The 26242-nt window shown below is 39.3% G+C and overlaps 3 protein-coding genes across 3 annotated transcripts in view; all 3 read left to right on the top strand.

Annotated features, from left to right (window-relative positions):
- kdrl (kinase insert domain receptor like) overlaps positions 1-4265 on the top strand; it is a 44481-nt gene extending 40216 nt beyond the window's left edge. Inside the window, exon 30 of the mRNA XM_051421070.1 lies at positions 1999-4265. Coding sequence (XP_051277030.1) covers positions 1999-2182 — 184 coding nt within the window. The 3' untranslated portion in view covers positions 2183-4265. The remainder of the gene's footprint in view (positions 1-1998) is intronic.
- A 10739-nt stretch (positions 4266-15004) lies between these two features.
- Positions 15005-18276, top strand: cdx4 (caudal type homeobox 4). The gene is made up of 3 exons (XM_051420593.1): positions 15005-15440; positions 16956-17101; positions 18043-18276. Exons 1-3 carry the CDS (start codon positions 15005-15007, stop codon positions 18274-18276), a joined length of 816 nt encoding a protein of 271 aa, XP_051276553.1.
- A 1815-nt stretch (positions 18277-20091) lies between these two features.
- chic1 (cysteine-rich hydrophobic domain 1) lies at positions 20092-26242 on the top strand. The gene is made up of 6 exons (XM_051420594.1): positions 20092-20258; positions 22152-22206; positions 23226-23381; positions 23768-23824; positions 24277-24336; positions 24805-26242. The coding sequence occupies exons 1-6, from the start codon at positions 20113-20115 to the stop codon at positions 24853-24855; spliced, it is 525 nt and encodes a 174-aa protein (XP_051276554.1). The 5' UTR covers positions 20092-20112; the 3' UTR covers positions 24856-26242.

Raw genomic sequence — 26242 nt, forward strand, 5'->3', positions numbered from 1 at the left:
TGGATCTCAGAACTTGACGTCGAAGGCTGCCGAGACTCATTACGGGTCTGCTTGTGTCATCAGGGCCTCGACGTGGAATAAAGAACCAACAGGCGTGCAGAGAATGATCTGCATTTTGAGGGGAGGACTTCCTTGCTGGGCAACCGCTCAATCACTGCCACCTTTGAACTTAGGAGGGTTTACAAGGGCCTCCCCTGCTAACTATAGTGCTGTGCTCCTTTTGTTTAGCTGAAGTCCACCTGTTGTTCCCTTGGCCTTCACCACTCCTCTGGCCTGAGCATACAACACAATTTTGATTGAACAATAACTGCTAAGAACGCTGCCTCAGTCTCAGTGATTTACTACATTAGACAAAAGTGCAAAAGATAGTCCTGTTTTGTCTAAGCAACAGTCTAAACCCTAAATGTGTTCATTTTACTATTATAAAAGACTAAGAAAATCAGCTAACATTCACATTTGAAGTGAAAAAAAGGTATTTTTTTACTTATTTGTTTCCTGTTGCCCTATTGCCAATTGTACCTGTAGCTTGGCACTGGCAACACTGTACTATTGTTAACTATTTTTGATGCCTAGTTTAACAGGTAGTTTATTCATCAGAGCAACATTCCAGTACAGTGGCGTCACCTACCCCCGCTGGGTGTCGACCCTTTGGCCTCGAGAGAGGAGTTCTGGGAAACCTTAGCAACCCCAAAGACAATAAGAGGCAATTACTCATATTCTGAGCGTCAAGTGAAGCAGAAAAGCTCAGGATGATTGATTACATCATATTTGAATAGGGAGAGGTTTGTCTGATTGTAAAGCTTCACAAAGCTCTCAAATCAAATAACATCCAAACAGTCCTCTGTTGTGGTTATCAAGTCAAGTCGAGGAAGCAAAGTCTTGATAAATCTTCATATTATAATACCATTAGAATAATTTGAAAGCTGCTTTGATAATATAAGATATCTTTGCATTGGTACTTTGAATATTTATCCACATACTGGGGACACAAGAATGCATTTTGAGAAAAGCCCTCAGGAAAATTTGGGTCCTCTGTTTCATTTCTTGCTCACAGTGTTAACTGATCATCCTGTCACACCACACTGATTCGTTCTGTGTTTTTTGTGTAAGGCTGATGGCCACATATTATTACATTGGTGCATCTCTGTTTTCATGAACAGAAAAATTAGGACAAACTGGAACTCGTGGATATTAGAGCTCCAACTAATGATTATTGTAATTACTGTGGAGATTATTTTCTTGATTAACATCTTTTGTGTATAAAATGTCATAAGTGGTGCAAAATGTCCATCACAACTTCCGATAGCATAAAGTGACATCTTCAAAGATCATGCCCTGTCCAACCAATTCAACAAACATATTCAATTTACAACCATACCAAACAGAGGAGCATTAAACCCTCACATTTGAGAAGCTGAAACAAATAACATTTTTGTGTAAAAAATTACTTCAAAACAAGATCATTTGATTGTCATAATAGTTGCAGATTAATATTCTGTAGATCGACTAATCAACTAATTGCTTTAAGATTAATGGAATTGTTTTAAAATCGTGATCATAAGAGATGAATGCAACATTCACAATATCCAAAATACAAACAGTATCCCCAACAATAATAATGTAATCCAACCCACCAGACCTGCACCACTACATTAAAGTCAGTCATTTTACACACCAGCCGATGATGGAAACACACAAACAAACAAAAGAAACAAACACTCAGCAACAGCACAAGTCAGAAATGTATACATGTAATGGTGTTACACTCTCTGCTTCCATTTTCTTCTGCAAATGTCAAGAAAGCCTTCTGAACTGCATTACATTTACACGTTTGTATACTCATTTTTATTTTTCTATGGTTTAAGTAAAAAATGAAAAGTGATTTTATGCATGTGGATAGTTTCTGTGTTTTTATATTATCAACCTGTGTATATATATATATATATATATATATATATTTCCCTGTTATACTCATTTTGTATGTCTTTGTGTTTTCAGGATGAAGGCAGTGAGTAAGAGTAAAGAGTCTGTGCTGAGTGACACAGAGAAGGAGAAGTTCCCACCCACGGTCCCCTCTCTGGACTTCAGTCTGGACGACTCGGCCCTGGACGCCGGTCTGGAGTGTCACAGCCCACCTCCCGACTACAACTACGTGGTGCGCTACTCCACCCCACCTGTGTAACCTCCTGCTCCGCCCCTGGAGAATCTGACTGACAGCCTCGAGGCCTTGGCTTCGTTCTCCTCTGTTTTGGCTCTTATCTCTGGATGTTTTTGTAGCAAAGTTTAAGAGGAAAACACGTGAGAGTCCTCTTAAAGTGTTTAGAAAGGACGCTCTGAAATGAATCATGAATCCACTCGACTGTAGTTATCTTCCAACTTCCAGGGCGTCTGCTGTGCAACAAAAAGGAAACCTGCCGACTGTTGATTCCTTTCCAGTTTTCAGACGTAGGCTGACGTTAATGCTGCTGGTTCGTTCCACATTCACTGTGATATATCAAACAGCTGAAAACAGGCTCAGGTATTTCTTTCATCTACTGTGAAAACAAACCACAATGATTCCAACTTTACCACAGATCAGAATAAATTACAACCTTTGATGATAAAGAAAAAGAAAACACAAAGGATAGCTAAGTTTATATTGAGACTTTTTTATATATTTTTGAATTTAATTCAACTGGAAAGAAAAAAGTAAAAAAGAAATTAATTTTGTAATGTGGCTGCATCCACTCATATGAAGGTCGGCTAAAGTTCAGGTTAGCTCAGAGCAAAAGCAGATGAACAACAATATAACAGTGATTATTGATTATGAAAAGTCTCTTATTTGAGGTGTCAGTGCTCCGGTAATTCCAATAAATATCAGCTCAAGTAACTCAGGTTGACCCAGAGTGACAGAGGAGAGGAGTGCTCTGTCATGTAGTGGTGGATGTTTTTTAAGCTCTCCAGGTTATGGAAAATCACAGGTTAATGGAGGTTAATGGAGGAAGCAGGGTAGACCAGACAGCTTCAGATTACCATGAAAGCTTTTGAGTGAAAAGTTACTGTACATGTAGATTCCTCCTCCTACCCCAGTCTGGTATTGAAGTAACTCTGTGTTATTATTGTTTGTTCAAAGTCAAAAGGAGAAAAAAGGTAGAAACATGAGATTAGAACAAGACGTCATCAAAAAGCACTAGTAAAATGAGTTGTGTATTTATTTAGATTGTAAACACTGTTACTTAGTTATCCACTTCTGTCTATATTCATATTTAAAAGGTAACCAAAGGATTTTCCAGCTCAGTCATCCTCATTTAAACATGTAATATCCCAACATTTCACTCAGATGTATATGCTGTTCGTGCTGCTGTATAGTAAAGCTGAGGGAATGTGCTCCCGTAGAAAACACGTATGTGGATATTCTCGGTCCTTCGCCTCGTGCTGGAAAGTGTCAGTAAAGCTTGCAGGGCAGGCTACATAAAGTCTCTGTGTGTGTGTGTGTGTGTGTGTGTGTATGTGTGTGTGTGAAGTTAGCACCGGTCTGCTCTGGTTCACTGTTGAATTATTTGTTAACGTGTTAAAAGAGAAAAACAGCATTTTGAGCATTTTATTTGTCATACCAGATGTATTGAAAATATTGTGGACCAAACTTTTGTTCACGCTTGTGTTAGCGTACACACACCCTGTAGAAATGCAGCTAGCTTGTACTTGTTGACCACTAAAGAAAACAGTTGTTGTCAGTGATGTGCTGCAGTATGAAGTGAATATTTTGAACCCCTGAGTATTTCCAAATGATGGTTTTTGTTTTGCTTTTGTGGAGAGGAAGTGATTATGCACTGATACTTTATATCCAGTATAATTTTTTTTTATCTAAAGGTATATTATTATGAAACAGTGTTGAGGGTCACATGTTACAAAGATTTCTGATTTATTTTGCATTTTTATTTAACTCATTAACTCTAGTACATAGTCGGAAATTAACATTTACAGTATTTGTTTTATTATTTCTTGCCAGCCTAACATCATAACAGAGTATGTTCGCTTGTTATAATTCTGTATAAAATATTATTTTAATAACTGCTTTCACAGTACAGAACATTCAAAGGTTTCAATCTGAATGCAAAGGGGAATGTATTTTATTGCATTTCTTTATGTAACTATCAAACCACCCTCACAGCTTTTTCTGTTATGTAGTGTAACAAGTTAGTTTTGATGAAAGTAATGTTCCCCAACACTGTTAACTGAGCATATGAAGTAAATAAATGAATAAAGATCTATATATTTATACATTACTTGTAGTCTCGACTCATAATTGTTTGAAATACCTACATGAGGAAACATTCATTCATTCTTCAGTGTGGCCCGAGGACAATGATTCCCTGACTTGTCCTCCGCCATGAGGTTTATATTTGTGGTTTAAAGTAAAATATCTCAACAACTGAAAACTACTACAATTAAGCTAAAAGCCTCATAAAACTTCACCACTGTCTTTGTCTTTGGGTTAGTTTGAATTTGGTTTCATTCAAAATGACAGAAACATGTTCAGTGTTTTTTAACCAAGTGCCACAAGTCCAATGCACATCCTTTTCCTGATATTCTACAACAAGCAGAGTTTAAAATGTAGACAGTTACCTCAGTGTGCATCTACAAACCTCTGGTGCCAATAAAATAAAACCCACAGTATGACTGATGATCTGCTTGAAATCAGTGAACCCAACCTTTTTGTCCTTTTTGTCCTTTCTGAAGTTATTAGTAGCTTATTACAGGTTGCATTGCCAGCAGTGCAACCAAAAGAATGCGGTTCCTTTCACAGGTTTTTACATTTCAATAGTTTTCAGAGGCTTGACGTAGCAAAACTATCCAGTAGTTCACAATTAAAATAAAATCAAAACCGAAAGAAAAATAGTTTGTGTTGCAAGAATGTTTTTCCCCTTTTTCCCATGCAAATTATCTCATGATTCCTCAGAATGTATTCTGCAATCCCTTAGAGGGCCCCAACCCTCTTGTTGGGAACCACTAACACAAGTGTGACCGGAGGCTTCAGACTATTCTTAACTCCAACCAAGTTCACAGAACGCTCCTTAATTATTCCCTTTTGAGTTCTCAAACCTTAATGAAAAGATCTGTTTGAACTGGACCAAGCCTCTAGTGGGCAGCTCCTCTGCTGCTCCTTGGACTGTGAGAGACTCACTTCCTCCGCCAGGACAAGGTGTCGGCAGCCTGTCTGCCAATGCCCCTCCGAGCAGGAAAGGAAGGAACTCTTAATCATCCTGGTCACGACCGGAGGACGCCACACACAGGGCTTCCTATGGGGGTGCAGTGCCCCTGCCTACCGGCACTGGGTGTGTCAGAGTGGACCACACGCCACAGGACAGGTTGGGCCCTTGACTGTCTCCACTTGTCCCCATAGGATTTACTGTGTTTACTGTAAGGTGAGCACTCCAACATTACACCCTAACACATATCAACAACCTCCGCCTATGTCCAGAATATGAGTAACAAACAAACAAGGGAAGGATGTTGGGGGGGGGATATTCTTCACTGTCATGTTTTTTTCTCTCTCTCTTGGTAACAAACAGGGTTTATGTCTACACCTACACACAGTATTTTTCCACACAGGCAGTAAGTATGAGGTCTGGCCTTTCCTGAGGGACCACTGCGCCTGGGAGCAGCTCTGTGACTGAGTGAAAGCACTGCAGAGGGTTCATTAAATTTCTGCTTCATCAAAATTAAAAAAGATATTTTCTACTGATAATTTGAATCTGCAAAGAACCCATAGCTGTCAAATGTAGTAAAGACTACAATATTTCCCTCTGAAATGCAGTGAAGTATAAGTATTGAGTTGCATAAAATGGAAATACTTGAACTTAAGTTCAGTACTTCGTTGCTTTCCATGAGTGTAATTATTGATCTCAAAGAAGCCCCAGCAGCACTGCTCATATCAGTAAATAAAATATAACAAAGAAGAAATCACGTTTACTAAATCAAACCATCTCTACATCACCTCTACTATTTTGCATGTATTTTCTCTTTTTAATTAACCAATCCATCTCTGTTACTGTCCTTGGGTACATAAAAGACATAATTTAAGATTATTAGTAGTAGTAGGACAGTAACACAAAGAGGGAATTCCATATTAAAAAGAAAGACACACAAGGCATTAGAATATTGTTTCAAGACTTGAAACAAGAGTCCGTGTAATAAATAGCACGGCGTCACCAGGTGGGAAATAAGCACCACTGAACAAAGAAGTTTTGCGCAACACCATGACTAGATAACTCATTGTTCTGTGATCAGAAGTATTACTAATGAAACATGTGAGGGTATAAATCTGTCACCAGAAGGAGCAGGATATGAGTCTAGGTGGAATGTGAAAAAAATTGTGAAGTCTTTTGACACCAAACACAAACCTTTAAAACTTAACTTTGTTTTTAATTAGACAGGCTTGGAGTGTCGGCTCAGTCAAAAACCATACATTTTGGCTTTGTAGTCTGTGCAACATATGACACCTTCTATACATAGACTCTCAGTTTGGATGAGGAAAAACTACACAAAAAAAACCTCAGGAAGAGCAATGGAGGAGAAATCTCTTTGTCTTCGGGGTCTGATCAGTCAGTCATGACTTTTAGTTACAGAGTACAAAGAAGGTATAACAATCAGAAACATTCTCTTTGTATCAAGTACCACAGTCTGTTTTTGTTTCCCATTTAACTTCTACATTTATGAAAATGTCCTCTCCCCTCCTTGAACTCTTCCACAGATCCTTCCCAAAGCAAACAGAGCTGCAAAACACGCCATTATGCATTGGAAAAGAGGCGTTAATTAATTCAGGAAACCTCTGAAACTACGCCAAAGAACACCCAACTGAATCTGCGCAGCTTGAAATCCTATCATACACTGATTTGGGGGCTGTGGACTAAACAACACAAAGCCCCCCCCCCCCCCCCCCCGCCCCATATGAATGGACATACAATGCTATTCCCAGACCCCTGCCCAAGAAGGTGAATGGTGGGTAGGCCACATCCGCGCCTTTCACCTAAATGTACAACAATGAGCCGGATACTGTCCCCTTAAAATACCTAACTTCAGTACACCTTTACCAAGTTAAAAGCAGCGCCAACAACACATACAGCTAAATAAAGACGCTTCTATAATAGGCTTCAACACCAGTGTAGTTCAGAGGGCAAAGGGGCAAAAACAAAGATCAGATCAGCAACAGGTTGATATCTCTATGTCTTGTAGCTAAAGGGAATGTCAGACATGATGACGGTGCTAAAGGCAAAACAAGTAAGTGAGTAAAATATGATTAAGAAGCATGTGACTGTAAGTTTCTACCTGTTTTATGCCTGCATCCACACTGGTTGATGGGAATGTCATTAGTTTTGCATCTATGTTTTAATTAGTGTATAATCACCTGAGAATAAGAATCATTGTGTTTTTGTTACCTTAGAATGAGACGTTTTTATCTTCAGACGCCACGGGTCGCCTTCCATGGAGTCCGCCATGTTGAGCCGCCATGTTTCGACAGCAGCCCAGAAGACACAAACCAAACACTGACTATATATAAGGCCTTTCATTTTTTCCAGAGTTTCACGGCCACTGTAGTTTCCTGCACACTTCACAGCCGGTTCTCAAAAACAGACACGAGTGGTGTTCAGTTAGTTGCAATCTGCAACTTCACTACAAGATGCCACTAAATCCTACACACATGGTCCTTTAATTACATCAAGAACAATCTGGTCACTCCACCTGTTAACACCGACTGTGTATTTGGAGGGAATGATTCATGAGGATCTGTGATGTTGCTGAAGTTTCAAGAACTTTAAACTCACTTCAGGAAATTAAAAAGTGGTATTTTATTCTGGCTGAGCCTCTCATGTGTTGTGAATTAATAAGAACAATCCAAAACAATTCAAACATAGTTGTTTTTTTTTTTTTTTTTTTTACTGAATCTCTTAAAAACATCAGAAAGCTTATATTGTTGGTCTGAATTTAAATTTGACTGGCTGGCATGCCAGTGGAGTAAAAGAAAGAAATATTGCACAACGTTAACTTTATTCGTAGCATGTGTTGTCCTTCTGTCTGTCCCTGTTTGTTTACTGATGACAAACAGAAAGCAGACTTATATCAGATAAGACATCCGATCACCTCCTGAATCCAATGTGGTTCAGTGATAACTCCAGCTGTACAGAGGCAACATATATCTGATCGTGAATTGTCTGACTTCAAATTGTTTCCAGAGAAATGCAACAAAACTATGTCAGCTCTGCACCCTCGGGAGCCTTCAGATTCATCAATGCCCATTCAAAGGCCGAAGTGCAGTGAAACCAGCTCACAAACTTGCCCCCATTGTTTACCTCTCTGGCGGGGGTAAAGGATGCATAGAGTGCTCGTACACTACAAGGGCCTGGGAAAAAATGCTGGCATAATTAATGTGAACATGGTGGGGTTTTGGAGTTCATATGCATGTTTTTCATCTTAATCCCTTTTCTATCCGATGCAGCGCTGCCAGGCTTCTGTATGGTCACCCTGCAGCTCTGTGGCTGCTTTGGGTGAACTGAACTCCCTTCGATGAGTCCAAATGTGGGACATCAGAACCTCCCGCTTGCTGCCAGCAACAGTTTGCAAATGTGTGGTGGCTGGCACTCGTCTCCTCTCTGTCGCATGTTGTGGCTTCACTTACCACACATCCCAGACAAAAAAATATGAAATCCCTAAATTGTTTTCTCCCTGCATTCAAGTGTCTGCTGAATCAACCAGAATTGTAAGTTGTTTGTTTTCATGGCACAAACTTTGCAGTGAGTCAGTGAGTCCACCACTTTGGTCCAGACTGTAATATCTCAAGAACCATTAGATGGATTGCTGTGAAATTTGGTGCAGGTCTCCACTGGGCCAAGACTGACTTTGGTGGTCCTGATTTTTCCTCTAGCACCATGAGTTTGCTGTTTGTGGGTTATTGTGAAACATCTCAGCAACTATTAGACAAATGGATTGTTGTGATATTTGGTACTCACACTCATTCCCCCTCAAGATGATATCTCAATAAATATCAGCAAAACTACTAACATTCCCATCAGCCTCGGCTGTGATTTGTTTGACTAATTAGCATATGTCAATATGCCAACACTGCAATCTAAGATGGTGAATGTGGTAAAGACTATAACTGCTTTGAATCTGCATGTTAGCGTGCTAATGTTAAAGCACAGTTGTGCCTGTATTGTATTGCCTCACAGAGCTGCTGGCATGGCTTCACACTCTCATGATCTATCCACTGGTGCATATTGTGACTGCCCAAAAAGTGAGAAATAACAAGAAGATCAAAGCCTACTTTTGTTTATATGGGTTTTAAATGATAATAACTGAACTTGTTTATCCGTGATTATTTTTCTCTGGGCTTCAAATGATTCCACAGAATAAGGTCAAAGTGAAAAATCAGTTTTTCTTTATTTTTCCTTCTTCGAGGATTATAGGTTTTTTTATTGTCATTTACAATGCAAGGTTGTAGAATGAAATTTAGACATATTTCCCTTTTATCTACTGTTAAAAACTAAATAAAAATTGATCAAGTCATTAAGAAGTAATTGTAAGATGAATTGTTGATGTAGAATTGAACAGTGTCACAGCCCGAGGGAAGAAGCTGTCTTTAAGTCTTGTGGGATGGCGGCGGAAGCTCACCTGGTCCAGTATGCAAACTTATACAAACGTATACATATGAAACTACTACTATACAAAAGCCACCAGTGCACAAACACTGAGAATGGAGTTACAGTAAAATAGGAGACATCTTGTGTCCTGCTTTGCATATTTATGGATGCTGGAATATTTAATGTGGTAGAAGGAGGAAATGCCTTTATTTATTTTTTTTACTTTTTTTGCAGAAAAAAAAACCATATCAGACACACATTTTTGTTCCAAGCAGACTACTATACACACTTTTCCCTCCAAATCACCCGAATTCCTCAACACGCCTGCTCCCAGGAAGTAGAAAATGTTTTCACATTATCAAAAAAAAAAACCCACCTTATAAACAGAAACACTTTTCACTTCTTCTTGCCAACATCTATTTTTGTCATATCCTGAACAAATTAACCAACATACTCAAAAACATGACTTGACATGACTGTTTGCAGTATCCTGCTTTACATGTGTTTTACATTAGAGATGACAAACGAAGGATCGGTGCCTATGTGTCAGACATGCAGGCAGTTTCTCTAAAAATAGTAGCAGATGGTCTTGTTTTACCTCTCCTCCTGCAGAGAAACGCTGTGGCCACTTCAATAACATCAATGAAGTTATGCAACAAACTGAATTCTTGGGCTGTTTCACCACTGACTGTCACTGACCTGATACATACACACTGTGCTGAGCTCAGGGAAAGAAGGGACTTTTGTTACTCAGTGTTTGCACATTCGTCAACACTCAGAGAAAGATACTGAGTGGCCTTCGCTACATCTGTTGTGGTACGCGGGAATGCAAAAGCAACCCCTGGAGTAATTTTATTGACCAATGAGCAGTCAAGAAAGGATGAACCGCAACTTTTAAGACAAATCAGATGAAAGAAAGAAGTCTTTAATTAAAAAATGGAAATCTGAACATCAACAGAGCCATGACAACAATGTAACTGATTGCTTGTGATGTCAATCTGACTGTAAGTCTGTGCTTTTTCATGGCTTATACAATTTGTCTAAAGTTTTAATGTCAAACGGGTATTACAGTGCAGTGCAGAAGCAAGAAAAACCCCACATCCTGGATACTATCACACTCACCCTGTCAGTCTTTTGCCAAGCAGCTCTTTAGTACACTGAGCTGTATATCTGTGCAACTTCACAGACTGTGAGGAGGAAGAAACTCAGCTGATGGCTGTGTGTGTAGATAAGATATTTCATTATATATAGATGTTTAAATATAACGAAGTTGTTCAGGGGTTCCCAAACATTTGCATGCCAAGGACTGCCACAGTAGATGCACATTAGACCACTGATTCACTATAAGAATGGATAAATTACAATCAATCAAAACGGCCAACCCTATTTCTGTACATAATCTAAAACTAACTCAATGGTGCCATCTAGTGACAATACATACAGTTTGTTCATGGAGAGTATTTACTGTACTTGAACCAAAGGCAACACACACACCTGAGTTTACATTAAACACTGAATTTAAAAAAGACTGAGATTTTGTAAATAAATCCCATTATTGAATCAGCAAGTTACCGAGAACTGAAGATTTCTGGAGTATTTCCATTTTCTGCTTCTTCATACTTTTTCTCCACCACAGCTCAGAGGCAAATACTTCATGTTTTACTCCACTAAATGTATTTGATAACTTTAGTTACTAGTTACTTGTGAACACATGAACATATTAATGTCTCAATAATTTCAGTCTGATAAAATACCACATACACTGTTCTGAAATAGTCCATACTGCATGATGAATACTGAGATTGATAACTAAAGGTCCTCTCAATCTGAAAGAAGAACTAAGACTGTGACTGTAAGACTGTATGTCAGCAGCCATAATGATACATGAACATGTTTTCTGAATCACTCTGCATTGTGTGGATGTGAGATCACACAAAAGGTCTGACAGATTTAGTCATTTAATGAGCATTCAGAGTTTTGAAGAATATGAGGGTGTTGCAAGAAATCATAATCAGATAAGGGATGACAACAGCAGCAGGAGGTGAACATTATTATTATACTGGGTTAAATTAAATAACTTTATCCTGAGGAGAAAGAAACATTTAAGGATTTTTTTTTAAAGACTGGATGTAAGTTATGTGCAACTAATTGTAAAGAAAGGTTATCTTCAGATGGAACGCTCAGGAAAACTGTTTGTGATTTGTTCCATAAATCGGTGGATTTCCACCTGACTTTAGAGTTTATGGGATTATTACAGTAACCTTTTGGTGTACAACATGGTATATGTCATTAAGGTGAATGTTCTTTGTTGGTGGAGCCTGCCCCCTTGTGGTAAATAGTCAGGTGGGTGGTCAGCAGTGATCTTTTATTTAAGCAAAAGTAGCAAAATTACTGTGTACAAATACTTTGAAAGAAAAGTCCTGCATTCAGAAATGTACTTTTCTCATTTGATTTGGCTCAATTAGTGAATGAGAACTGTTTGTTGTTCACAAATTGCCTGAATAAAGAGTGAGTACAATGATCAATACTGATGAGTTGATTCTAGGGGAACTTATCTAACTCTTAACATTTGTCTTAATATTCTTTCATTGTTTGAACCATCACATGCAAAATGATCCATTCAGTTTGAAATATCTGTGTGATGTATATTACATAAGTATGTGACATGGACTGTTTGCGATTTCTGCTAAGTGGAAAATCAGCTTCCATGTGAGGAGGTATAATTTGTAGAGTTTTTTTTTTTACTGAACTACCTTTATTAAATTAGTTTTTCATTGTTGTTATTTTGTTGTAGATTTCATTTTATGGCATATTTCTTTGTTCATTGTTTATGACCTAATATTAAAGATCAAATGTGATTGTTCTGTTAACCGTACATGTAACAGTTTGCTAAAGAAAAAGCATTCAAATGTGCCTTTCTGTTTACTACAATATTGTACATTTACTTTTTCCAGTAACCCTTTATTGAAATCTGAGTGTAAAAGCTCAGTGTGATACACAAAAGCATTCAGCTAGACAGAACGGACATTCTTGTCTCATACAATGAGCAGTCAACAAAGAACTAGAACAAAACGAGACAAAACATTCCCAGCTTGACTGTCATGGTGAAAAAACATCTAAATATTTTGACCAGTACGACTTACACGATGACAGAACAACTTTTCATTCCGTAGGCCGACACAATAACTAGGTTTTGAAGTATGAATGAAAGATTTTTGGTGAGTGACTACCTTTTGCAGACTTGCAAAGGAGTTGTGATGACCCATGGAACAGCTGTGACAGTTACTTACAATAGTACAAGTACTTACAGTTTACAGACTGTTAAGAGAGAGAAATCAAGTACAATTACCCAAAAAGTGTGTTTAAGTCCAGTACCTGTGTAGTCTAAATGTTGTCACTAAGTTTCCAGCAGTGGTGAGCAGATACATTTCACCAGTGACTAGTTTAATTACAGCAGCTGTAGTTCTGCAGAGATCCACAAGAGGGCCGCAGTCAGTCTGAATAATCAATCTACACACTGTGGAAACTACAGGACAGAACAAAGCAACTGCAGTGTGAATACAGTACAATGTAGTAATGTGACCCAGTCTAGATGACAACTCACTGTTCATTCAAGTAAACTTGTCTGCTGGATATAGTTTTCAAATCAAGGAAATATCATGTAAATCCCATTGAGGTGATTCAGGGAGTCAGTTCTTCTTAAAAGGCCTGACCTGTCCCCTCACAACTTTGTGCATGAAGTCTTTATGACCAGAATCCCTATGAGAAGTTTTTAAGTGATACAAATACACAGGTTCCTTTGAGAGGAAATGCCCTGATTTATTCTTTTCTGACAGTCAAATATATTTATGTATTTATTTATAGTGGTAGTTATGACAGGCTGTATCAGAGCGTTAACCCTCTGCTGAAGCCACCAAAAATTCCAGGAAGCTGAACTGTGCACAAATCAGAGAGCTGACTGGCCGTGGACTGTCAGAGGCCACCTCGATTAGACTGTCTCATAAATATTTTGTAGTCAATAAACAGATGCTTCAGAGTCTTCCATCAGCATTTATGACTTTACGCAGGACTTTTATACAAGCCAATTAGCCAGCTCTTCTAAAAAGGCCCCGTGGCACCTGCCAACTTACAGTTATCAGAAAAACACCAAGATATTATATGAAATGAAATATGAGAATAAGAAGAAGTATGCGCCCTTCAAACTGGAAGAGGACAGCTCAGACTTGAGCCTAAAATTGAGTTCTGGGTAGAAAATAGTAGTATGATTTTTAAACATTTTCAGATTTATGCTCAGTGAGTTTGTTGTTTCATCAAATGAATGAACCCGTTGGCCTAAAAGCATTAATGTGCAGCAGAGCAGATGGCAATATGTAAACTTTTTAAGGAACTGAGTGACTGCGTTCAAATGCGGTTTTACCATAAAACTTAGTTCCCTGAGACGTGTTAGACATGATCACATAAAATGAAACCCACTGTAATTTCAGGGGACAGCGTTGACTGATGTGTGGTGGGCTGCTGTTTGTCACAGAGGGGGTTGTTGGAGTTCCCTTGTAACCGGAATTAGCTGTGAAGTGCGACCTTGAGGTGTGAACACGGAATACGAAAGGTCCGGCTTGCTTCAAGAGAAAGTCTCTCATACTTTGCACCTCGTTTGCAAGTGAATATCTTAACAAATAAAATGAGATTTACGCGTGAAGCGTGGTTGGAAACGGACAAACTCCCCTTATAACAGGTTTGTAACCCAGAAACATTTGAACGTGCTGGAGGTTCTGGGTTTAGTTTGGAAAGATAAAACTCCGAGTATACTACCAAAATAAAGTGCTACCTGCATTTAATTACGACAGACTCAATTAATTGTTACTAGAAAGTAAATGCTTGTAACAAGTCCTATAAAATAAAATATATCTGCGCGCAATTACGCACAGGCCTTTTTTTGCTCTATGCCTTTGTGGACGTGTTGTCTCGGTTTATTGCTGGTTCGTGCAGCTGATAGGCCGCAGTGTTAATGTATTCATGGGGAGGAGAACTCGTGCTCAGGATAGGCCCACTGTCAGGTGATGACGCGCTGCAGGACAGGCGCAAGGGGACAGCTGGGCCGGCAGCACCGGCCACTCGCATTTGAATGCAAATCTCCAAGAGTTGAGGAGTTGGCTGACGTCAGGCAGGCCTTAGTATACCTTTACCATCTTGTCAACAGAGACACATCATGTGAGACTGGAGACAGACTGGAACTACGTCGCATTTCACACTGGGAACCCATTTGGACTATATAAACAGCAGAAGGATTGTTTGCAACAACAGTTTCAGCGCAACAATGTCGCCTTAAAATAGGCCACATCATCCCCTTTGCTGCTTTTTGTTATATTTAATTGTTTTTTGTACAAATCATGTATGTGGGATACCTTCTGGATAAAGAAAGCGGCATGTATCACCAAGGGCCAGTGAGAAGATCAAGCATCAATCTGCCTCCACAGAACTTTGTTTCTACACCACAGTACCCAGACTTTACTGGATACCATCATGTGCCAAACATGGATACGCACGCACAGTCTGCGGGGAGTTGGGGACCTTCATATGGCGCTCCACGGGAGGACTGGGGTGCTTATAGTTTGGGACCACCTAATACCATTCCTACACCCATGAACAACTCATCTCCTGGACAGGTTCCTTACTGCTCTTCTGAGTACAGTCATATGCATCCTCCAGGGTCTGCGGTGTTACAGCCGCCGCCGGACAACGTTACTGTTGCACAACTTTCTCCCGATAGAGAAAGACGCAATTCATTCCAATGGATGAGTAAAACTGCGCAATCATCTTCTACGGGTAAGTTCATGATCTTAAACACTGTGCCAAAATTATGTTATTCGATTCTGTATTTATTTCCTTTCCTTGCAACGAAAAGCTGCAGTAAGTAACCGCGCACTCAAGAAAGTGTCTGTCCGTGAGTGCACGATTTTAGGCAGACATTTTAAAAATATTTTTTGGCAGTCCATGTCATTTCAAATAAAATTCCTCATCGAATTTGATTTGTTTAATTTAAAACAAATGCGAAGCATCAAGAAGTCCAATTTATTGTGAGAAAGTGCATAAGAACTGGACAGAAATGGAAAAGTCTGAAGGAAACTGGTGACACTTCCCTCATGCGGGTTGCTCACATTTAATTAATAACAGTGTAAAATGTCAACAGAATGAGGATAATTACAGGCTATAACTGAATAGGCTTCTGTGGAATAATAATAACGAATTACATCAGACAGAATCGGTCAAACGTGTCCATAAATATTTTCCATATCTCATAACTTTTAATGTAAAACTGGACTGAAGGCCAACAGCTCAGTCTACTGTATCCTCTCCTGTGGTGTAAATAAAAAAAAGGTGTGAGGAATCGGCGCCAGGCCCAGTTGTGATGTTAATGTCATTATTCCTGGAGATCTGAGGTCGACTTCCCTGTCACATTGTTTGGTGTTTTGAGTGTTATCCGTCATATCCAGGCGGTGGCCTTTGCTTTCAACACCTCTCCACTTTGATATGCACCAACCTTCCCTTCCTCTCCGAGAGTTATATTGCCGGAAAGAGTGACGTTTTTCACAGCCAGTGTCTCCAACGTGGAGTGGATACATACTGAAGGCCTTTACAGTAGCGTGGATTACTCTTTCAGATCGAAAATTGTTTTTAAATTGTGAGGGAATAAAACAGCCCCACTTTGTTACACTAACTTACATTCGTTAAATTAATTTAGCTTATAGCTCAGTGCAGGGATATGGGTGTCTGTCACATTATTGTTCAATTTGTCAGCCATTTGTTTTTAACCTTACATACATTAAAAGGTAACATGCGCTCGGGGCGCGCTGGTAGCTCACCTGGAGAGCACCATGTGCCGGGGCTGGGTGCTTGCTGTGGCCCCTGGCCCCTCTGTCCATCTCTAAACTGCCCTGTCTAATAAATAAGAAGAAAACACACAAAAATATATTAAAAAGTTAACATGCACTCCTATAAAAAAAACTGTAAAACAAGCCCTAACAGTTTGAAACCAGCCCTCGTGCTGCCTGGTTGGTGTTGGAGTAGAGCGCATTAATTCTATACAAATGCTTTTCTTATCTGTCGTGTTTCTTTTTAACTTGTCAGTGGAGGATCTGATAGTTGGCTGTACTACACTTGTCATCAAAGCAATCTGTAGACAAAGCAAAGAGATGTGGATTTAAGGAGCAGCTAATAAAGATGCTATGTGCAGATAGGCCGGTCCTGGCATGTAGCCTGCTCTGTGTAAATCTTCCAGTTTAACCACCTGGCTGCTAAAAACCTAACGCTGTGTGTGTTTGTTTCTTGTCGCCTTCGCAGGTAAAACAAGAACGAAGGAGAAATACAGGGTAGTTTACACAGACCACCAGAGACTGGAGCTGGAGAAAGAGTTTCATTTTAACCGATACATCACAATCAGGAGGAAATCTGAACTGGCTGTCAACCTTGGTCTGTCGGAAAGACAGGTATGTTATTTTATTATTACAGTGAAATACTTCTGCCTGGTTTGTTTTCATGCACTACTGCAATGGTTGGGTCTCTAAATAATATTATAGAGTGTGGTCTAGATATCTAAGTGTCCTCAGATAACCTCTGTTATGATTTGGCGCTATATATATATATATACACACATATATAGTATGTACTGTAGGATTCATGGACATCACAATGAGCCTACAAAATGTCAATTTATTCAAGTTTTTAATTCCAAAATATTATACAAAGAATTCTCTTCATTTTTTACATTCATGAGACAGAAAGAGACAGATATATATTTGGCTCTGACATATTTATATATAAGATAAGATACACTAACCCCTGATATATTGTCTTTAGTTTTTAGTCAATAATTATTCTGTGTTTGATATTTAAATCCTAAAATATATCCTTAAATTCTGATATTTCAAAATATATGTTCATGGTGCATACAAAGGTTTTAATTTTCAAATAATCTGAAATAATGGAAATGTATCCATTAAACTAGACCTATATTCATCAGTGTTATTTATTTTTAATGTCTTATCACTCTGTAAATAGGTATTGTATTGTATTGTATTGTATTGTATTTTATTTTATTTTAGTAAGAAATGGCAGAGAGATTAAATAAGGTAGTTCAGACCCTCCCAGAATGTTTTTAATGTTTATTATTGTTGTTAGTTATTTTTTGAAATATACTACCTAGGTTTATCTTTTTTAATTTTATTTAAATTACAAAGGCCTGGCATGGAGATTCAAGGAGGCAGCTTAGACCCCAAAATATATATTTAAAGTTCATTATTCTCTCTTCCTATCGGGGTTTAGCTCTATAGCTTTTTATTTTATTATTTAAGGATATCATGGAGGTAAAATGAGGTAACCTACATCCAAAAATATGTATTTAACTTCATTATCTTTTTTCCCTTTTCAGGTGAAAATCTGGTTTCAGAACCGCAGAGCCAAAGAGAGGAAACTGATCAAGAAGAAGTTGGGTCAGTCTGACGGCAGCGGGGGGTCTGTGCACAGTGACCCGGGCTCAGTGAGCCCTCTGCCGGTGCCGGGCTCCCTCAGTCCCACAGACATCCACGGCTCTCTGTACCCTCCTCAGGGAATGAACACCTTGCCATCTATCAGGAATATACAGCAAGTGACTGTGACTCAGTAGTTCACCCTCTGGACCATCTAACATAACTGAGCACTCCGACACGCTGACAGAGGATCTGAACTCACGTCCTGAAGCACAAAGCTGTGGATAAAGATTTGATTTATAGCAACGAAATGCTGGAGGCTCTTGAAATATTGCTTTTTATAGAATAGTTCTAATAACGTGGGGATGAAAAAAACCGAAAAAATCGACGTGTTTCAAACTTAAAAGCTTTAAATTGTTTGTGAGTTAATAAGATATAAATATCCTTTGTTTGTATGTGATGAAGTGTATGTGAATAAAATGAGACTTCAGGGACATTTTAATGACGTTTTAAACTGGATTGTATGTAGCTCGTGCCACACTGGACAAACTGCTTTGACTTGACAAATCATTCACACACGTTCAGCACAATTTTAATGATACGGGTCGTTTGATGGCGACGCTCAAAATGTAAATAAAATGTTTTTTTTGCAGTAAAAACCTGTCATTTCTCTTATTTCCGAATTTTACAAAGTTTGGATAACAACTGCATCAAGATGTATATCTGAAATTCACAGATAAATATACCTACAACCTGTATCCTCCAGTACTGGCTGACATCTCCATATAGATTTTATTTTTTTACTTAGCTATTCAAAATCCTACTCCTACAAATATTATTAAAATGTAGGCTACACTCAGCATACAGGCCTACTTAACAGAAATAGATGTTTATGTACAGCAATGGGCATAGTGTTAACAATGCATCTACTTCTAATGTGCTCCTTTCCAAAGCCTGAGCATTAATAGACTGAGTCATCTTGCAGAAAAATAAACAGTTCAATACACACTTCAGAACAAACAGTCTGAAATCACATCACTACTTGTGACTGGTGACATTGTCCACAAATGAATATAGCAATTAAAAATGATGGGGTTCAGTTTCACTGCTCTGTTAAACACTTGACATATTCCACTTCCTTATCTAACTCTTGTTAGAACAGTAATATGGCAGCCTACAGGTCATCACCAGGTGCACTTTCAGTTTTAACTTGCAGGTTAAAAGCATTTCCACAGGGAAGGTTGTGCAGGTTCATGCGTTAATTAGTTGAAGTGACATGTGAATTGTCATGTGGCTAGACTGGTTATTTTCTTTACTTCGACCATGTCTGAAGAGGTTAATTGATTATTTTTGATGCAAACAGCAGAACCGATACTATTAAACACAGTATAAGCAGTTATTAATGGGTCTGACAGATAATATATTTGTCATGTCCAGCAGTGTAGTGCAGGTATACTCAGGTGTATAACCATACACTTATTTTCCACTCAGCACTTCTTACTCTCCCCTGGTGAGTTTTATTCAGTGGTGTTCAGCGAGCTGATTGTTTTTGGGATAACACAGTTGTCTAATGTTTACGAGTGGATGGTGTAAAGGAATACTTCACTCAAAATGCATTATTTTGAGCCAGTATTAACCGCAAAACCTGCATCTCTTCTATGGCTAATGTTAATTTCGACCCTTACCCGCTGAAGTAAGTAGTAAGAAGAAGTAGAAGAAGTTAGGTGACAATGTGAAAATACTCCTGGCCCATGTTTGGGTGAGTTAAATATGCTGCAGTAGTCTTACATGTCGCAGTTTAGAGCCCAGGGTGTTTATCCATTGCCGGACGGACCTCTGTACATGTTGGGGCATACATTGGCTCTACACCACAGGTCATGTGTCACTTATGGTGGTTTTATTGATGGTTTCCAGCTCTGAACACAGCGGGAGCGCGGACGATCACTCTTCACCAACTCCGGCTCCGGCTCCGCGCGCGCACTCGCTGGCTCGCTCGCTCCTGCTTCCCCGTGCGCGGCCCCGCGGGAGACGTCATGAGCGTCTTACTACCCAACATGGCGGACTTTGATACCATTTATGAGTTGGAAGACGAAGAGGATGAGCACGTAGTGAGCGAGGAACACTTGCCCAGGTTCTGTCCGGAGCCCGTGGTGATGCGAGGGGCCGGGCACATCACAGTGTAAGCAGAGCCGCGTCCGTCCGTCCGTCCGTCCGTCCCGGTGTCGCTTTGTTTGTTTTGGGTTCTTCATCCTTAGCATGTTGAGCGGATGCTAGCCTGCTAGCTTAACGCAAAAACAACTGTTAGACAGTTAGCGGTGTGTTTTACCGAGGGGGGGGGCTTTGTCCAACATTATTACGACATACACTAACGTTAACAGTTTTATGTCCCCATGGCAACCGTGAACGTGGTAGACTAGGCAACTGGTATTCACTGGAAGGCAAGTTTACATGTGGATGCCCCGATAGCTTCAAGAACATTATAACCGACTGGTTATTAACTTATCTGCCGAGTCAGCACAGTGTCACCGGCCTAATCGATGCCTGAGCTTTATTGATTGAACGTTGTTTACATGTTAGCCTCAGCTAGCTTTGAGGCTGTTGTCCTTTTTCAGGGTGTAACTAGACTACAGCGTGGGGGCACGTCATCACCCCGGTATGACGTCATGCAGTAGCTAAGTGAGATTTATTCAGAAAATAAATTTTAGTTTTTTTTTTTTTTTTTTAAGTGTTAAAGGTCCATCGCTGTCACCACTATCAGATCCTTCCTCACCATGACATTAACCTGACAAGAGACCAGGAGTTCAGAGCTGGAAACCTTTCTCAGACTTTCTTTGGATCTGGATTCTAATAAAACTGTTCACATGGTTTTTTTTTTTTGTAAGATTGAATCATCCAGGAAATACCTGATTAGCTTCCTGGTAAAGATAAATACAAGGAACAATACTGTCAACCAGGGACGCATTACTCCGCTGCTCCAACAACAGCTAATGGCAGACAAAAATTGCTAATGAGCCCAGTGAAGCTGAAAATATACCTGCTGCATATTATTATCTCTATCTCAATTCTTCTTTAAAGGTCCAGTGTGTAACATTTAGGAGGATCTATTGGCAGAAATATAATATAATATTCATAGGTATGTTTTCATTAGTGTGTAATCACCTGAATATAGTAACCATTGTGTTTTTGTTACCTTAAAATGATTGAATTTCATTATATGAAGTATACAATGTAAGTGCAAATTTTAGGATAAAATATTTGGTATACATGCCTGGAAGTTCCTATATTGAATGTCTAATTTCTTAAAAATAGACAAAAATACGAATGAGCCTTTTATATCTATCAAACACTAGTTGTAGATAAGGTATTTTGCGTTTTTTGCAGCCCGTTCTCATTCCCAGGTCATCAAATACAGATGCGAGTGGTGTTCAGTTAGTTGCAATCTGCAACTTCACGGCTAGATGAGCCTTTTAATTTTACATGGACATGACTTATTGACATGGTTATTGTGCACAAATGAGCTTCATCTGGCAAAGATTGTGAGCACACCTCTATATATAGATTTACTGCGATGACACACAACACATCTGTTGGATAATTTATAATACGAATGCAATGCTAATATGTCCAATTATTTAATTACTGGGAGAGATCAAACAATACCCATGTTGATGTCACATGAAGCGAAATAAAGCTAGTTCTTGATATTTTGTATGTTTGACTTTTTGAGATTTTACTGATGATGATGATGATGATGAAGAATTATTGTATTGGTTTGTAGGAAATATGATGTCACTTATTCACCTGGACCCCTGTCCTTTTACATTCATGCCATCCTTCTTTAATTATGTGTGATATAATGTCGCCCTTATTATAATGTGAACTAAACTACACCTCAGAAACTGTGCACAATGAGTATGTTATGTCTCATCACATAATCCAAAAATATATTTCTCCTCAGGCTCTAAATGAGTTTTGTTCTCATCATGTTCATAGTAATAGCAGATCTTGTACGTAGTTTTAGATCTATTTTTATTACTATATGGTAATGCTCACATTGTGTTTGTTCTTTCAGGTTTGGACTGAGCAACAGATTTGACACAGAATTTCCCTCTGTTCTCACGGGAAAGGTACAGTTGCTTTTTAGTTTCTGTGCACTTCAGTCATGCAGGCTGCTTTCTGTTCAATTCCAAGTAGGAAGAATTAAGCAATTAAAGCCACAGTGATTCTATTGTTCTTTTGGGGCTTTAACTGCCCCAACTTCCCCAAACCAGCCCATTCAAACCTCTCCAAGTGGTTTTGATCTGCTGGAGATGCATTTCAACTAACGCGCCACAGTGCATAGAAAAGAGCTTGAATGTGCTGCTGTCCAGCTCTGTAAATGAGTAAGCCGTCTATGGGGCTCAGTTGGCGGGGACCCCAGTGTTTTTGAGGGTCCAGCTCCAGGTGATAAAATAATGAAATGAAGACTCTGCCGTAGACAAGAAAGGAAAGCTTCCTGGGTCGGACGCAGAAACACAAAAAGGCTGTAGGGGTAAGAGCAGGCCGAGGGAAGTGTGGGGCAATAAAAAGTATCTTCAGTATTGTGACCCAGGGTGACATGTGATGGATGAGGTCACAATTATGATGATTGAAGGGTGCAGATCAGGCCCTGCTGGGCTTTATTCTGAGGTCTTTGGCTGTTTGCAAAGAGACCTTTGCATCCTGTCATAAAAGATTACGACCCCTGTTTTATGGCGTACAGACTCAGCGAGGAATGAGCATCCATTCAAGTTGTTTGGCCGTCGCTGCCACAGGCACTGAGCTTATCTCTCCTTTGAGTCCCTCCTTGCCTTGAACAGTCTAGAGCTCGGTTAGCAAGTCAGAGGCATAGAATTTAGAGATCTCATCTCATCTCTGGACAACATCTGCAAATATCTACCTGTTGGTTTTCTAAAGCTCTTTGATCTTTTTTTCTGCACAGCTTTTCTTTTGAGCAATTAGGAATCTTTCATGTCAGCACCACCTAGAAACACTTGAATATCCCTCCCTCTTGCTCTTTTGCAATTTGGTTACTGCTTCAGTTTTATGATAATTTCCCCCACTGCATAGACCCTCCAGGAACTGTTCATTCTGGCATACACACACCCATCCTCTTTCTTTTTTCCAGGTAGCGCCAGAGGAATTCAAAACCAGCATCAGCCGTGTGAATGCTTGTTTGAAGAAGAACTTGCCTGTGAATGTGAAGTGGCTTCTTTGCGGCTGCCTGTGTTGCTGCTGTACAGTAGGCTGCAGTCTATGGCCTGTTATCTGCCTCAACAAGAGAGTAAGTCCCAGACCTCCTGTGACACGAGTTGGACAGTTTAACTCTCCCTTACATCAGCGCTGATTACTCAGGGGCTGTTATAGCAATTCAGCCGCATTGGTCTAAGTGTAGAGGGTAATAACAACTCGTGTTCAATTAGTGGTTCTGTGTAGAAATGACGCATTGCGCTGCGCAGCTCCCGTCCTGCGCAGCTCAAGGGTGTGTCATTTAAAGGTGGTGTTACCACTCAGAATTGATGACAACAAAGTGGAAATTACTAGCTGGTAAATTGGGAGTTCAGTCCATAAATCCTAACACTGTGGCTGTTTACTGTTACCTGTTAACATGTTAAATGAGTGTTTTGCTGCTCACATTAATGTACCTGCATTTGTTTTCTGTTCCAACAGACAAGACGGTCTATTCATAAGTTGTTAGAGTGGGAAAATAACCGGTTATACCACAAGGTAAGCAAGACGACAAATTGCAGATTAGCACCTGTGTTAAAGTGCTTAATTGTCCGTGTGCAGTGTATGATGAGTATCATCCTGATGGATAATGACCATTAATCTGGTTTGTAAACTCCAACCCCTCAAAGCTGTTTGAGTCAGATCTGGCGCACGGGGTCTGTGAAGACCGTGAGGTCAGCAGTAAAATGCCATGTTAATTTTGTTTTGTCTCGCAGCAACAAATTACAGCTAGTAGCTGTGCAAAGGCATAAAGGAAGCTCTTCAGGGTGTCTGGCCACAGTTTGACCCCGGCGAGACCAGACAGCCCTTCTCCTAAATTCCCCCGACACTGAAGGGGAGATTTCAGACAGATTTTCCTTTGTGTGTGTGTGTGTGTGTCTTTTATGTCTGTTAGAGAGTGAGAGATATGCTCATTCATTGTGTCTGTGTGTCTTTTCTTCTCTCATCAGCTGGGGCTGCACTGGAAACTCAGTAAAAGAAAATGTGAAAGCAGTAATATGATGGAATACGTAAGTAATGTCTATTAAATATTGGAAAACTAGTCACTTCGCTCGAGCAGATGTAATTTTTTTTTAAAATTTTTATTTTGTCAGAAATCAAAGAACATATGCTGATACATTCAGTATCAACATGTTTGAACCTTGCCGGATGCAGTAATTAATCATATTTATTCATTATGTTAGTAGAAACCGTAATCCGGTCCGCATTATGTTTCTGTATTTGCTGTTGCAAATTAATTGTATATAAATTTAATTTTTAGGAGACAGGGTTGCTTTATCAGAACCTTTTCTCTTTTGTCAGTAATTAATACCAAGTTACATGATTCTTTATAGCAAACCCCCTAATACGTTCTTCAGACACACAGGATCCATAAATTAAAGCATTACTTGACATAGTTTCAGCTCTAATTAAAACTTATGTTTAAACATCTTGCAGTTGTCTTAAATAATAATTTATTTCATGTTTTTGCTTTGTAGGTGATTCTTATAGAATTCTTACCCAAATATCCTATATTCCGACCGGACTGAGGATGCTGAGAAAAGACTGGATGTGTGGCCCTTGAATCTTATCCTTAGTGCCTTGTATATACAGTATGTTGGAATAAGGGTCTGCACTGACGTCTCTCGTGAGTCGTGACGACCCTGTACATCTCCCAGTACCTTGTACATTAGAATTTGCAACACTGTCACTTTGCTTTAGAGCAGATTTTGCACATTTTCCCAACAGAACTAGACATGTCCCCTTCGTTGCACTCGGATGTGTTTTTCTTACATGTGACAAAACAAGTGAAACTCTCAAAAAGTGCATTTACCCCAAAGAACCATCAACCTGTATCCCATCTATTATATCAGTAATCCCTTGCAAAGAATGTGATGCCTCCACCTTCCTAAACTATCCTTGCCTTATGTATGATTTTTTTTTTTTAAATATCTATGTGTAACAGGAGGAGGAAGGCATTGGGTAATTCAACAAGTCTATAGATTCAAATGCTGTTTGTTGGGTTTCCTCTCTTTGAATCCAGTTCTTTGCAAGTAGATGGGATGGTTGAAATTGCCTAACGTACAGTGTACGTCACCACCCTGTGTTTTCTCTTTACATTTACACCCTCTGTACGTGGGAACTAGCTAGTAAAAGAACTTGACCTGTAAATACCATGTTAGGATAAGCTGTACAGTGGTATACCATTGTTTACATAAAGTTACTTAGCTCTTTAGTTTTTTTGCCAATATATTGCTGTACCATAGTTTTGATTAATGAAAGATGTCTATGTACCTTTCTAGTTTATATGGACCTGTTTACCTTGTAAGCCATATAGTTGCAATGTACATGATGCCAGTGTTAGGACTGATTATTGCACTTGAGCCCAGTAGAAAGTCAGGATACCAGACGATTAAAGATTCATCCAGTGACAACAGCAGTGCATGTTACCATGTGGTTTTGCCAATGAAGATGACATTCAGTGAGTCGTCATCTGTTAATGCTGGAGATGGTTTCATCTCTGACTTGCAGTTGGAAGATAATGATTTGAACTCTGCTCTTCCACTCATCTATTAACTATCATTTTATCCCAACTTTGCATTCATTTTTTATAGTTTTGTACTCTTCCCTGTGCCGTGTTTGGTCCTCCCCATGTGTTAGGAAGCACATACAGTCTACAGTACGTGAGCAGATGGTTCTTTTGTTTCAGCCATTCTGTCCAGTGTTAGTGTTATTTTCCTGAATCTAGAGATTGCTGCATTGCGTCGTATTAGAGTGCCTCTGGAATAGTTGGTGAACCACAGAGAAGAACAGGTTGAAATCTGTTCTCTTGTACAAAGGGGATTTAAATCCTCCTCCCAGTATTGTCTCTGTTACAATTCTTGTAAGTGTTTGTCCTAATACCTATGGAGAGAGAAAATAAATTGTTGATTTTGA

Source organism: Dicentrarchus labrax, unplaced genomic scaffold (genome assembly GCF_905237075.1).
Source record: "Dicentrarchus labrax unplaced genomic scaffold, dlabrax2021, whole genome shotgun sequence".
In the NCBI taxonomy this organism is placed as follows: domain Eukaryota; kingdom Metazoa; phylum Chordata; class Actinopteri; family Moronidae; genus Dicentrarchus; species Dicentrarchus labrax.

Coding starts and splice junctions, on each gene's coding strand:
- cdx4 (XM_051420593.1), top strand. CDS start 15,005: ATGTATGTGGGATACCTTCTGGATAAAGAAAGCGGCATGTATCACCAA. Junction 15,441..16,955: donor TGCGCAATCATCTTCTACGG/GTAAGTTCATGA, acceptor TCGCCTTCGCAG/GTAAAACAAGAACGAAGGAG. Junction 17,102..18,042: donor TTGGTCTGTCGGAAAGACAG/GTATGTTATTTT, acceptor TTCCCTTTTCAG/GTGAAAATCTGGTTTCAGAA.
- chic1 (XM_051420594.1), top strand. CDS start 20,113: ATGAGCGTCTTACTACCCAACATGGCGGACTTTGATACCATTTATGAG. Junction 20,259..22,151: donor GGGGCCGGGCACATCACAGT/GTAAGCAGAGCC, acceptor TTGTTCTTTCAG/GTTTGGACTGAGCAACAGAT. Junction 23,382..23,767: donor TTATCTGCCTCAACAAGAGA/GTAAGTCCCAGA, acceptor CTGTTCCAACAG/ACAAGACGGTCTATTCATAA.